A 14,656-nucleotide genomic window follows, 5' to 3' on the forward strand; every position below is an offset into this window, starting at 1 on the left:
AACTGTGATCTAGTCCATGTTTCCTATTACACGTTGATGAGCTTCTGAAATTGTTGCGCTGAATTCATGTGGACCCTCCTGGGCCCACTTTGGGAAGTCTTCATTAGAGCCATAGCAGACATTGGTCCAACAGCTGTAGGCTATGACTGAACAGGGACGTTTTCAGCCTCCTGGTCTGATCCTGATCACTTTCATATGGACTGGAAACACTCTGCTCCACCAAACAAATAATGACTGATTCATGAAGGGAAGAAAAAAGAGAATCAGAAGGATGTTAGAGGGGGGGATGGCTGAGGAAGGTCAGTTAGTGGTATAGAAATCTTTCCAGAGGAAAAACAAAAAACCACAAGCTGAAAACTACAAACACATGTGGAGAGCAAAGAGAAAGGAAGGATGCAGATGTCTCTGTAGACATCTCCTGTTCTGAACTTGTTTCTCTGTAAAGCCAGCTGCACTCCCTTTTAATCAAACCCATAGCTAGCCACCAATCTGCCTTTCTTTTCTTCACGTTTATGCGTGGGAGTCTCTGTGGATTTCCTTTTCCCAGCTTGGAGAAGATTCCCATGTTCCATCTTGCACCGCATGACTCAGGTTAGGAGGGTTTCTAATGGGAGTAGCTGAAGCTGGTCTTTCAGAGGGGAGCAGGACAAAAAGCATGTGCTGCAGAGTCACTTTCAATCTATTGAAAGAGCTGTTTGTAACGGGGATCGCTATAATTATTTTTTCAGCGGTTTGTGTGCTCTGAGGGATGATTAAGAATGGAATCAGCAGATTGTACTGGCTGTGGTTGTGTTTAGGCCATAAAGAATCTTTTAGAGCAGTGTTTCTCAAAATTTTTCAGGCTGAGGACCACTCAACCCATTTAACAAACAGTCACGGACCACCTAACTTGAAATTGTCCCCGTGATAACACATCTTAATATATGATGCAACCTGAAATGAAAACACAACCCTTTGGTAAGCTAGCTGTGGCGTCGCACTTTGAGCTCAAGTCACGGCGAATAAACTGTCGTTTACATGCAGTACCTCACGGACCACTAACTGAAACAACTGACCAAGCACAGTTGTTGCTTGGTCAGAAACAACTGTGTACCTCAGGGTGATTGACAGCGCTAATACCCTCCTCCTGCCTCTGATTGGTTGGTGGACAGAGTGGTGTATTTCTGCAGATCGAAGTAGGTCGATTTTTTAAAATATATATATTGATATATATGATTACCTGCCTTTTATGTGTTTTTACAGTCACTGCATGGTGAATTTTTAGTAAATATGTAAAATAAATAAATAAATTTATAACGGTCACCTCCTGCAGCTTCAAGTTACTCCTTAATGGTTGCTATGGGAGATTGAAGGATTTCTCAAATATACATTAAAAGAAACAAAGCAACACTCTGGGTATGTTATTGATGAGGGAATAACATTATAATATGACGTAAAGCTCAAAAAAGTTGATTTTGCATAAAAGCCTTTGAAGGTTTTTTTTTTTTTTTAACATTTCCCAAGTGACTCTGTCCCTACTCCATCATATTCTTGGAATAGCTACATGACCAAGCAGTCATGTTAAGATCTTATACAAAGCTTTTATTGCATTAAACTGACCCCTGATTAGTGGGATAATAGTCTGTGTGGGTTAAGATCATTTCTGAACAGGATTGTTGTGGGCATTAGAAGGATAATAAAATTTGCCTTGCGTGGAAGTCATGGGTTTTTTTCATCCTTGTGTTTTTGTCACGCGTAGATTTTAGCTGACAATGACTGAAATTTCCTGTGGAGCTAATTTTTGTTCAGGCTTTTTGTTAATGTAACCTCAACCTTTTTTTTCTTATGTGTGTAAAGATTGTTAGAAAAGATTCTCAATTAAGATGATGCATTCAGATTGAGAATGTACTTCCGTCATTAATAAACATCTGTGTCTCGTCACATGGAGTGGGACCCATCTCATCTGGCCTGCAGAGTGGAGATTGATGCCACTGCTAACGGACAGCGCTGTGATCCTCCACATGTGCTCCCCTAAGACTTAGCAGAGTCACATAGCTGACGGAACAAAACCCTGAGTCATCATTCATTCCCCGCATTGTGCTTGGCAGACCCACTGAGTAGGGGGATTCGGCTGCCCCGTTTTGGTTTGTTCCTATTTTTAGACAACACAGTCTTTTGGTTGCATAACTTTGGCCTACCAGCAGCGAAATTAGTCACAATTTCCAGCAGCGGGAGTGACGGGGCGAATCAGTATAAACAGAGGATGTGTCACAGTGTCCAGTTCTGCATTTCTCTTCCTTTTCCTGGGTTGGTTTTCTAGCTGAGTGGTGAGACCTTTCGTTCTCACCGGGCGGTTGGATCAGGCGGGGTTGTGATCATTCAGCCCTCAGCCCATTTCCTGCTGCTTCACTCATCTCTGCCTCAGCCGCTGCATCCCAGCAGCGCCTCTCCACCCTCCCATACCAGCAGGAAGTGACATCATGTTGGCCCCTGGAGCTGCTCAGTTCCTCTTTGAAGTCAGAAGCTCTCCTCCAACTCTCCTGCTTCATTAACATTAATGAAGGAGATAAAAATATTCTCATCTCAAATCTCATTCTCTGCTCCTAAATTTGTACAATCCGCACATTTTTTTTTTGTCTTTGTCACCTTGCTCTGTAGCAGACAGAACCTATTTATGTAATAATGAAATTAATCAGTGAAACTGGTCCATCATCCTGACTTTTTTTATGCTCGAGAATTTTAGTCAGGCTACTAAATGGAGGAGAGAAGAGAGGCTAGAATACATTCTACCTGCTGAAATTCTGTAAATGTGGGAACAATAACATAAGGAGAGTCAACAATAGTATTATGCACCAGTCAAGTGAATTAAAGTCCAATATTGTTCCGTTTACTCTCTAAACTAGCTCCATAAACCAAGGTGCAATCTGTAAATATGTTTTTAAAATCAGAGTACCCTCTGTTAGTGACTCCATGGAATCAGAATCTGATCACTTCTGATACTGATTGTATTTTTATTGGATGTGAAAGAGTTGGGTTCCTGAGTTTTCCCTCGTTTTCATCAAAGATGCTTGAGGACAAACCTCTTTGGATGAAGTTTTCAATTTCAAATCAAAAAGACTTTATTCAATATTGAGGGAAGTCATATCATCCAAATATCCTTAAAGATAATGAAGGACAGGAAGGATCTCAGTAGCAGTCAGTCTTCCCACGAATCTGTACAGGCCTTTGACTGAGCTGAATTATCATGCATGTCTCCTTGCTTAATTTTGTTTACAATAATTTACAACATTCAGTATAACGCACACATTCATATTTTAATACAAAGTTAAATATAGTAATTTTACAGAATTTTCTCCTCTCGTCCCGGACAAAAACCAATAAATAACTGCCCTCCATCAGCTGCTCCTTTAGATTCTTCACATTAATGTAATTGGATAGAAAGACAAAGACAGATGAGATCTTGACTCTTTATGCGTCTTTTAGATGTTTGAGATTTAAAATACCTTCATGAGCTTTTACATCGTGTTGCTGCTGTTCAGGAAGGAACATTTGCCGAGGTGTTCAGGTTTTGTGATGAAAGAAATGTGAGATTTGCAAACTTTTAGGATTGGCTGCCTTTTCTTCGTTTATTTGTTTAATTTTTTTATTTTTTTTACCACGAGTGAGATGGAAGCTCTGAAGTGCTTATCAGAGGTATTCATAACCCTCCACCTGGGTGCATTTCAATTAGCAGTTAGCTAGCTTCTGTGAATGCCTCAGATGTTTTTTTTTGTTTTTGAGAGTACTAGTTAACAGACAATTTGTGTGTTAAGTGTCATCCTTCCTTTCCAGTGCTTTTCACTTCTTATCACGCCTTTTTTTTATTTTTATTCACTTATATATTTTGTAGCTTTCGTTCTGAGCATTTTGCTGTCACTTCCTGCTTCACTGCTGGGATTCACATTCTGTCTGTAACTTGCATCACCAAGGCATTCCACTTATTTAGATGCACCAGTCAGGCGCTTCCTGTGTGCTTTACAGATACCTGTGTGGTCTGACCTGCCAACTTCTATTTTATTGCTATCAGGCTGCAGCAGGGTCTTGATTGCAGATGTTGTTTATAGATCAAAGTGTGTCACCTTCCTTTTTGTATTTCATTTTTATTAAACGTAACAAATGTGCATCATGTGCATGCTGTTGCTTTAAGCATTTATAGCCTGGGACTGGTAGATGTTTTTAGTTTTGATGCATCTAGTGAACACAGTCGCTCAGAAAGATTAGCATCATATCCAGTCACTTACTTCAGTTTTCTGTTAAGTGAAACATGACTGAAACTTAAGATTATTTCAATCATAGGTAGACATGTATCAGGATGTATTTAACTATAGCAAATATTTGTCTTAAAATGAGGAAAAAAATCGACTCTGCTAATCACTCTTTTTCTGAGCTGTCCTTGTTTGATTAGCCTATAGCCACTTTGCAACGTGACATCATGCGTGCAAAATCATGTCCTCCAGCTCCTTACTGGAGGGTAAAAACCTGCTCATGATAATAATAGCTAATATGTAGGTATTATTTTTCCCTTTGCTGCATTACAGCAATGCAAAAAATAATGGAGAAAAATTGTGGAAGAATAACTCAAAACCATTCATATTCTTTATATTTCTTGCTCTCTGTGTCAGCTATGCTACACACAGATCCGTTACCATACCAACTGACAACAGCTCCACTGATATATCAATATTCAACATCAAAAAACATGCAAACATTTGTCACACAAAGAATAAAGGATTCAGTCTATTACAGCAGTGGTTCTCAAATGGGGGTACGTGTACCCCTGGGGGTACGTGGAGGTACTGGAGGGGGTACGTGAAGCTTTTCAAAATATCTTTAAAAAATCAGTAGGCTCCTCATAATAAGTCTTGGGAAAAATTATTTTGTGAAAAGTTCGATAAAATATAAATGTGTGTTCATGCACTGAATTTTATATTCAGTATTTAGTTTCAATATCCTTTAAAATAAAACGGTTTGACTGGTTTTATACCTTCCTGGTGGTCACCGTCTTCTGTTTTTCTTTTTTGTTTAACCATGCAATGTTTGCAATATGGGTGTATTTGTCAGGTTCACTGATATAAGTTGTTTGGCTTTAATAAACCAGACAGTGATTTTACAGCACTGTACCCCTTTTTAATTCCAAAAATGTTTTGCCCGTGTCAGGGGGTACTTGACTAAAAATATATTTTTAAGGGGGTACATCACTGAAAAAAGTTTGAGAACCACTGTATTACAGTATTGTGATTTTCAGGCTTGTTGTTTTGTTTAGTGGTTATTAGTAAGTGATCCTATGAACACAGCGGTGGTGGATTAGCTAATTTAAATACCTTCTCTTCTGATGATCTGTCAGTTGGTGTAAAGGTCACCTTTTTTTTTTTTAACAGAACTGAAAAACACCAAATTCCACAGCACATCTACTTGCTAAGGTAGTGAAAGTCAAGCTAGCGTAACTAACCTATTTCCCTCTCCGTCGCAATTTTTTATTTATTTTTTTACTTAAAACTTTCTCCTGACCTTGGTTTGAAGTTGTTGGAGTTTTGACAATTAGTAGCAAAGCACTGTGCCCCTTATTCTTTTATATATCACGCATTTAACAAACATTTAACATTTAAAACGTTACATTGACAACTTGACAGCTAAAACCAATGTTTTTCATCGTCACCCTGCAGCAAGATGGAGGGTGAGATCTTGCGCTTGTGACATCACCCTGCAACGTATCTATAGTCAAAAAGCCATTACTTGATGTCTACTTTCTGTGTGTGTGTTGATGCAGTGAACAGAGCATCTGCCAGGCACGGGCTGCTGTCATGGTGTACGACGATGCCAACAAGAAGTGGGTCCCTGCTGGAGGCTCCACAGGCTTCAGCAGAGTCCACATCTATCACCACACGGGCAACAATGCCTTCCGCGTGGTGGGACGTAAGATCCAGGATCATCAGGTAGAGTGGGGTCATGTGACCTAAACATGTCTTTTTATTTATTTATTTATTTTTTTCTTTTATAAAAAGACCATGTATGTTTTATTTGAGGCGGCTCCATGTGGGATCTGAGGAGTTAACTAAAGTGTTTAAGGACAAGTGCTTCTGCAAAACTCTCAACGAGTCTTTGTGTGTTTACAGTCAGCCTTTTGTTGCCATCTGCTTGTAGCAGTACACAGTGTTTCCTCACACTCTTCACACTGCATAGAGTGGAAACAAAGAGTTTCTGGAGGGAAGCTGACAATGAAGTGAGACATGAGAGCAGCTGGGATAGTTCCCAAAGCAAACCCAGGTTTTTCTAAAGATGCAGACTTTAACGAAGCTGTTTTTGAACTCTCATCCTGAATCCTTTACAAGGACAGTGCGAATGCGCTACAGTCTGCTCATACTGCAAATTCCCAGGATCTCCAGGATGTATGGTGTCTGACTCGAATGCTGCAAAATTATGAAACTAATGGAAACTGACATGTGGGGTTCCCCAAGGCTCAATCCTGAGAAACCTCTTATTCAATATCTATGTGCTCCCACTAGCCTTCTGGATTCACTCCAAACCAGTAGATGGAAACACACCTAACTCCCTTTTTTTTTTTTTTTTTTTTTTTACAATACTTAAAAAGTTTGCTTAAAATTTCTGACAATTGGATGGAAACACATCTAGTTCTATGACATATTATCAGATTTATATCATGTATCATCTCAAATCAGAAAATACTGCACTGCTGAGGAAAAAGTTACATTACAACAAAAATATTTTTGTGTTGATTATGCACAGTATACACTGTGTTCCAAATTATTATTCAAGTGATATTTTCTCAGATTTTCTGACATGGTCAATGCAAATGATGGTCAGTATAATTTTCAAGTCATGAACTATTACAGTATAAATCAAATTTTACTGAAGATGAGAACAGTATTTTCTTTCAAAAATAAAAAACTCAAAACTCACTGTTCCAAATAATTCTGCACAGCAGATTTTCTGAACATTTTATGGATTATAAAGTACTGCAAACGGTCATTCTTTGAATGTGCAGCATTAAATGGTCACATGTACTAAAATCAAAAGCTATTTCAATCAAAAACATCTTAACAGACTGAGTTACATGTTAACAAAGGATCTTCTTTGATATCACAGCACAATTCTTGATCCATTGAACTTGTGAGTTTGTGGAAAGTTTCTGTTGAATCTTTGCAGGATGTCAGAAAACCTTCCTAGAGCTGCTGGTTTGATATGAACTGCATTTCACCCTCAGATCTTCTGCTTGAGGAAACTCCAAAGGTTCTCAATAGGGTTGAGGTCAGAGGTCAGAGGAGGATGGTGACCACACCATGAGTTTCTCATAGCAGCCAATGACACAGTGGTATTCCTTGCAGCATGAGATGGTGCATTGTGATGCATGAAAATGATTTTGCTACTGAAGATGTGGCTCTTCTTCTTGAACCATGAAAGAAAGTGATCAGTCAGAAAGTCCATATACTTTGCTGAGGTCATTTTCACACCTTCATGGACTCTGAAGGACCAATGATTCTCTCCCCATGATTTCGGCCCAAAGCATGACTCCACCACCTCCTTGCTGACGTCACAGCCGTGTTGGGATGTGGTGGCCATCCACCATCCACCACCAATCCACTACTGCGTCCATCTGGACCATCCATGGTTGCACAGCGGTCATCAGTGAACAAGTCTGTTTGAAAATTAATCTACATGTACGGCTGGGCCCACTGCCACCGTTTCTGCTTGTGAGCTCTGGTTAGGGGCCCAATAGTAGCTTCATGCACTGCAAGCCTCTGGAGGATCCTCCACCTTGAGGTTCCAGAGGCACCAGCAGCTTCAAATAACTGTTTGCTGCTTTGTAAGGACATTTTAACAGCTGCTCTCTTAATCCGATGAACTTGTCTAACAGAAACCTTCCTCATTCTGCCTTTATCTGTGCAAACCCATCTTTGTTCTGAATCAGCCACAAATCTCTTCACAGGATGATAACACTTCAGTTTTGTTTAAATATCTAATGTTTTCATATCTTGTCATACAGCACTACACTATCTGATGATTTTCATCAGCAGAGAGATCCTTTCTCTTTCCCATATTGCTTGAAACCTGTGGCCTGCTTAATAATGTGGAACATCCTTCTTAAGTAGATTTCCTTTGATTGAGCTCATCAGACAAACTAATCAACCAGCTTTCTGAAATTAATTATAGTGATTCAAAGAACCCTGACACACAATACCATCTATAAATCTAATAGCACAACAAAAAATTTTATTTTTATGACACTTAAATCCAATTTGCATAATAATTTGGAACACGGTGTAAAGATGCTTCCCCACCACAGGGCTGATCAGGTTATGCTTTTGCTATTTTTCATGGATTTTCTTTGTCTGTGAAAGTATACTTCTTGGATTACTTTTCAGAATTATTCTATCTCTTCACAAATACTCCCTTTCCTGTACACAGCTTTTAAAACACATCTAGGTTGCTAAGTTTTTTTTCTGTCTTTTTTGCTAAACTAAATTTAGGATGCAATTTGTGAAGTTTGGCTGTATTGAGTTTACTGATCATTGTTACTTGGGTCAGCATTGAAATCACAATTCTTTAAAAAAGAACCTTCCTGCTACCAGACTACCAACTGCACCATCATGCAGCATGCAGGCTGATTTCATTACTTTGATAAATAACTTACCATACCGATATTTTCATATGCTGTATTGTTTGCAATATTCCACCTCTTAAAATCTTTGATTAAGCTATCATTTCAGCCAGCCTGGCCCATTGCTATTCATTTCCTCCAGTTTTACAGAGTGACTTCATTCATCAGTGTGGTGATAAAAACCTTAGCAGTAAACACAGACAGGCCTAAGCTCCTGGGAAGAACCACATATGTGGGCAGGTGATCACTTTCACTGCTCAGTGTAGTAAGTGATTGCATTCAACTGGAGGCACGTACATTCCTTCACTCTGCTGCTATTGGAGTATTACACAATCATCATTTGTAATCAAAGTGCATAACAGCACTCAACTGGAGGCCAGAGAGTAACAAGTCAGTGGTGCAGCCGTCCTGCATGCTGAATGGGTTCAAGAGATGTCATTATAGGACTTTATATGAATATGATGTGTAAACATTCAATTGCAATAATTTAAGACAATATAAGAATAGCCTTTGATATTTTTTTTCTAACATTAACTAATTAAAAGCAGTAATCCACTTATTTGTAATGAGAGCAGAGGTAATATCACAGGACATACTGTATGTGTGCGTGTGTTTGTGGGTCAGAGAGCAATGACACCGTAAACTAAGGAACTTATGATGATAAATCAAATGCTATATAATCTGTTTATAGTTCTGCTGTTGCAGCTGGGGTTATTAAAATGGCAATCTGTGTGTGTGGATTCCATAATATACAGAATATACGTAGATCCTTATCATTTTAGATGTCCAGAACTCTGCCAGAATTTTTAAGTTAAGCACAGTTTACCATCACTGACTGATCATCAATTACAGCTGATTTCTGATTTTCTCATTAAGGTGTTAAACAGAATTTCACATTTCTTCTCTTTGGACTTGCCTCAGTTTATCATATTGTCTGCTCCAGTTTGAAACTTCTCACTCCACTACATACAAAACCTGCTTTGGCAACTTCTTCTGTCAATTATTTCTGATAATCTGAATGTTGCCTCTTCTGTCCCTATCTAAAGGTGGTGATAAACTGTGCCATTCCCAAGGGGCTGAAATACAACCAGGCCACGCAGACCTTCCACCAGTGGCGGGACGCTCGACAGGTCTACGGCCTCAACTTCGGTAGTAAGGAAGACGCCAATGTGTTTGCCAGTGCCATGATGCACGCACTGGAGGTGCTCAACTCCCAGGACACAGGTGAGCCTCAGAGCTTTCTTCTAGTGGACACGTATCTATGCAGTCAGTGTTGGCCTGTCACTTGGCAAACTTTTCTTCAATCTTACTGATGGCATAATGTAGTTGTTGTTCGGCAGCATTGCAAAGTCACAAAATCTTAAAAGTATTTAGGGTTTACTTTCTAGTGCAAATATCTTGGCATACTTGAAATAAGACAACAGAAACTTACAAGTAACTTTTCAGCAAAATATAGGAGCTTGTTTTAAGTTAATTCCTTAATACCAATACTTATAAGTGACATAATCTGCCAGTGAAAGCCTTAGTGGTACTTAGTGGTTTAAATGAATTATTTACTTAAAACAAGCTCCTATATCTTGCTGAAAAGTTACCTTTATGTTCATTTTGTCTTGTTTCAAGTGTACTAAGATATTTACTCTATAAACATGACAAAAAATACTTTCTAAGATTCTTTTTTTTTTTTTGCAGTGAGGTTTTGCTGAAACATATTCAGGTCGTAGTTGTCATTTGGTTGGGATGGATGGGAAGGACAGTGGATGTCTCTGGCAGATGATGTTGAAGGGTAAAGAGAACAACCATGGAAATGGCTAAAAAGGATGTGGAGAACTGGAATGATGTGAGAAGAGTTGGATGAAGGCAGATGGTCTGATGTGATTTGTGTGTATTGTGGTGTGTAGTTGGTGCAATCAGAGTTATGTTTATGTAGTTTTCATTTATGCACATTTGTGCAGCTGTGTGCTACACCTAAGATGTCCCCTTAAGGCCGGTAACATTTATCACTTCCTCTTTTTAAAACATGTCTTGCAAATGAACTTGAAACTACGAAAGAGGATTTGGGCCACTGACAAATCAAAAGAATTCTGACTCAGCAGCAGCTCAGGGAGGAGGTGGAGGAGATCGATTTTTTTTCTTTTTCACAGATCCGACTCATAACATACAGTTACAATATAGTGACAGTTTTAACAAATACCTATCAAAACATATTCTTTATAAGAATGGCGTAATACTGCTTTATGTAGCTTCTGAAATCTCTTCTTCCTCTGACTACATTTTAAACACCCTACTGATGCTGAGAACAACTAACTTTGAGTCTTTTCTCGGTTACAATGTAAACACAGCACAATGCTGTCAGAGCAAGCTGGTACTGCTTCTGAATGACGCTTTCACTGCTCAAAAAAAGATGGAACCTTTTGGTTTCTGCCCCACTGGTCCTGAGTCAGGACTGTTGAAGCCCATAATCGTCTAACTCTGATCAGTTGGCGATTTCTCCTGACAATAAGAACTAAAAAATATTCAAAATACAAATGTGTTGAGATTCCTGCTCTTTATTTAACCGCTCACAGATTATTTACACAGTGAGAATTAATCTTTATCCACCACCTTTTAAGCTTTAGTTACACAACTCATGATTTTCTCCTCCTTTCCTGCTGGTAATCAAGGGAGCAGAGGTTTTCTTTAGTGTTCTCCCAGCATCCAGATGCAGCTCTGCAGGCTCTGCTTTAGGCCCTCCACCTTTACCCCACTCACCCTCCACCGTACCGTTCCCTCCTCTCCCCCTAAACCATGCCTCTCATCACATTTAATCCCATCCACTAATTAACCTGATAGTGATGCGCCTCATTATTCTAATGGCGTAGAGGTTTGTTTGTGAGCCGTGACAAAATCTAGCATGACAGAAAGTATAGTAAATGATGCAGACACATTTTCCTGCTGTTTGTGTGGTCAAACACATTACATAATCAGAAACAAAGCGACTTGGGATTAAATTAATGCAAGACACAGTAACCAGGGCAGATTAACGGAGTCTAAATGAAAATGAGAAAATCTGTCAAACATGTCTGTTTTTTTTTAAGAATCCCAAAGCTCTAGTTTGGTCAGACTTCAGCCAATCAGCAACATATTGAATTATTTGTTGCCATTTTTTCTCCCGTACCCACACACTAAATCAGACGTTAGTTTAATTCTTTTTACCATTCCACATCTTTCAGACTTCCTCTTCTCTGTTTGAAAACTGATTCTGCCTAACGAACAGCACAGCTGAAGACTTCAGCCTCAGACTCTTCATCACACTTCTCTTATTTTCTCTTAATTTTCTTCCTACTTGATTCTCCTGTCCTTTCTGGTTCTGCAGAATTTCCATTTTCTGCCCTGTTTGCCTTCTCCGTCACATTTTCAGTCATTTTGTAATTCTTCCTCCTTCATCTTGCCTGTTTGCTCTCTCAGCAGGGCAGCGATCTGCATATGGAGGCCAGCGGAGAGTGTCAGGGTCTCCCCTTTCACCCCGCTGTTTTGCTTCTGTATTTCTGTCCTGAGAGCTGCTCTCTGTGGTGCCTGTCGCACTCGTCATTGGACTTGACAGTTCCCCTCCGGTTCACCCTCCATCTATCATTTCTGAAACGCTTCCAGGTTCCAATCGTTCGTTTCAAACAGCTTGTAATCTTTCCTGCTGTACAATCGTACTGATGTTTTGACTTTAAGCAACTCAGTACGACAAATACTACATTGAATTTGTACTTTGTTACATAAAGAATGTCACGCAGGAAATGGTCCATCTGTGTGCTTTGCTTTGTGGCTCTCTCTGCAACATCTAAACACAAAGCTGTGATTTACGGTGTAGCTCTGTAAACTGCTTTTATCTAAAGGGCTTCGCGGTCCTGTCAACATCAGCAGCATTAGCCAACCAGTGTTTACCCGTTCCTGGTCTTAGTCAATAATCCTTGTAGAGATAAATCACGGTGTGTCTTCAGCTGGTGCAAATAGATTCTTGGAACCAAACAAGCTGGATGATGATTACAGCAATCTTTATGCCACTAACTTTTACAATTCTACTTAAATTTGGTTTATAGTGGTGTGGAAAAAGTGTTTTTTCCCTTTTCTGCATTGTCATTTTACAACAAGCTTAAATGTGTGTTGTTAGGATACTATGAGATCTAACAACACAAAGTTATGTACAAGATGTCCATGCATCCTTTAAGATGTCTTAAAGTCGTATATCTAAAATTAAGACTTAAAATGTCTTGAATTAATTTAAAATAAAGAAAGTTAACCTTAAATATGTTGATGACACTCACTGAGAGCGTCTGTAATCAGAACTGTGACTATAATAATAATAATAATAATAATAATAATAATAATAATGGAGGAAGTGGGTTGTGGTCTAAGAGAGAAATTCAAATGATTGACTTTTTTATAAATAAAAAAGTCAAAAGTTGTATTTTGGCCTGGCAGGACATTTTATTCTCGTATATTCTCATATGTATTTTTATTCAGTCGGCTAGAAGTTTGAGTCGTGCACAGACATCTTCATTGCATTCTGTGACTTGAGGCGATTGAGGTAGCTAGCTGCTATGCGTCTGTAGTAGCCATCTAGCTTTTTTGCATCTATTATGGATATGTTCCACTAGTTGGCAGCACAAAGTTCATGTTCTCTACATCTCTCGCCAACCCATTCGATGTTGGGTGTATTCTGTAAAAAAAAAAAAGCTTGTAAGTATGATGGGGGTCAAGGCTGTGTAGAGAACCAATGCAGTGTGACGAGCACAAAGCTGCTGCTAAAAGCTACAAACATTCAGCTATCCATCTATCTTGTTCCTTCACAAACAAACTTGAGAAATGTCACAGTTTTTGCCATGCTTCATTGTAATGCAGCATGATTCCCCAACCATCCCTTATGTTTAAAGGTTTTTCTGTCTTAAATTTAATTGAATGTCTGCAAAAACCCTGGTGAAATTCTGAAGCACTTTTTGTGCCACTGATTGTAATGTCACAATATAAAAAACATTGTGGGGTATGGATACTTTTGAAGAAATATGTAATCTTTGTTTGTAACATGTTGCTTACATGTTGTCTTGTTGTTGTGAACCTAGTATCTTGCATCCTGTCATTTACCAGCGTGGATTTATCATTACAAGCCAACTGAACATGCACACCGCTGTTAGATTAGTTACGTTCACTGCTTTGTACTTTTGGTGGTGTTTCTGGAAACAATCCTACAAGTTAATATTGCATCTCAAAGGTATGCACTTTTGGTCTAATATGGTTCAAGTTTGCGTCTCCTGCTCCGTTTGCTTGTCCAAATATGGTCTCTTTCAGCTCCATGATGGTTATTGGCTGGTTGCCTAACCCGAGGCTTTAAAATTGTAGCTCAGACCCATTGCTGACGTCACAGTGAATTCATCTATTCATTTTAAACAGGCTGTGGTTGTAATGCAAGAATGGCCCATCAGTCATTTTGTGGTCATCGATCTAAGAAGCAGACCTTCAGTCCAATTGACTGTGGACAAGAGAACATTCCACCATATGAACTCTAGTAAAGATTCCTGCCTTAAAGCATCTTTAAACTGACCACTCGTGGAGTGGATCACAGGAACCTGAACACATGTTCAAATCCTGTAATAATGTTTGCCCTTTACAGAATCCCTCCTTTCTTGCAAATAAAGTGTCCGTCGAATAAAAGGAACCACATGGTAGGCCATCTGGCAGGTAAAACTGATTTCTTACCCTCATAAATATTTCTGCAGGTCAGAAATTGTTACTCCCAGAGCTGCTTTGATGTCCATTTTTGAAGCTCAGATTGACATGGTTAGCCAAGAAATCTCATCTTTATTATTCGAACTGTTAAAAAAAACCTCCAAACCTTCCAGTTGCTTGCAATTGGTCCCTGTTGAATAGCGTGAGGTACCCACATAGCCAGGTGAATGAATTTTATAATCGGCATGTGCTCATGGAAGGCATGAAGGAATGTGTGAGTAGCAAAACACAGAATAGTTTCCATCTGAGAGAGGAAACTGGATACAGCTC

General features: G+C 39.2%; 1 protein-coding gene across 7 annotated transcripts in view; it reads left to right on the top strand.

Annotated features, from left to right (window-relative positions):
• Positions 1-14,656, top strand: part of enah (ENAH actin regulator) — a 128,433-nt gene that overhangs the window by 56,409 nt on the left and 57,368 nt on the right. For all 7 annotated transcript variants that reach the window (XM_028040014.1, XM_028040013.1, XM_028040010.1 and 4 more), the window contains exons 2-3: positions 5,786-5,951; positions 9,682-9,859. In XM_028040014.1, coding sequence (XP_027895815.1) covers positions 5,786-5,951; positions 9,682-9,859 — 344 coding nt within the window. The remainder of the gene's footprint in view (positions 1-5,785; positions 5,952-9,681; positions 9,860-14,656) is intronic.

The sequence above is a fragment of the Xiphophorus couchianus genome, chromosome 15 (genome assembly GCF_001444195.1).
Source record: "Xiphophorus couchianus chromosome 15, X_couchianus-1.0, whole genome shotgun sequence".
Lineage (NCBI taxonomy): Eukaryota > Metazoa > Chordata > Actinopteri > Cyprinodontiformes > Poeciliidae > Xiphophorus > Xiphophorus couchianus.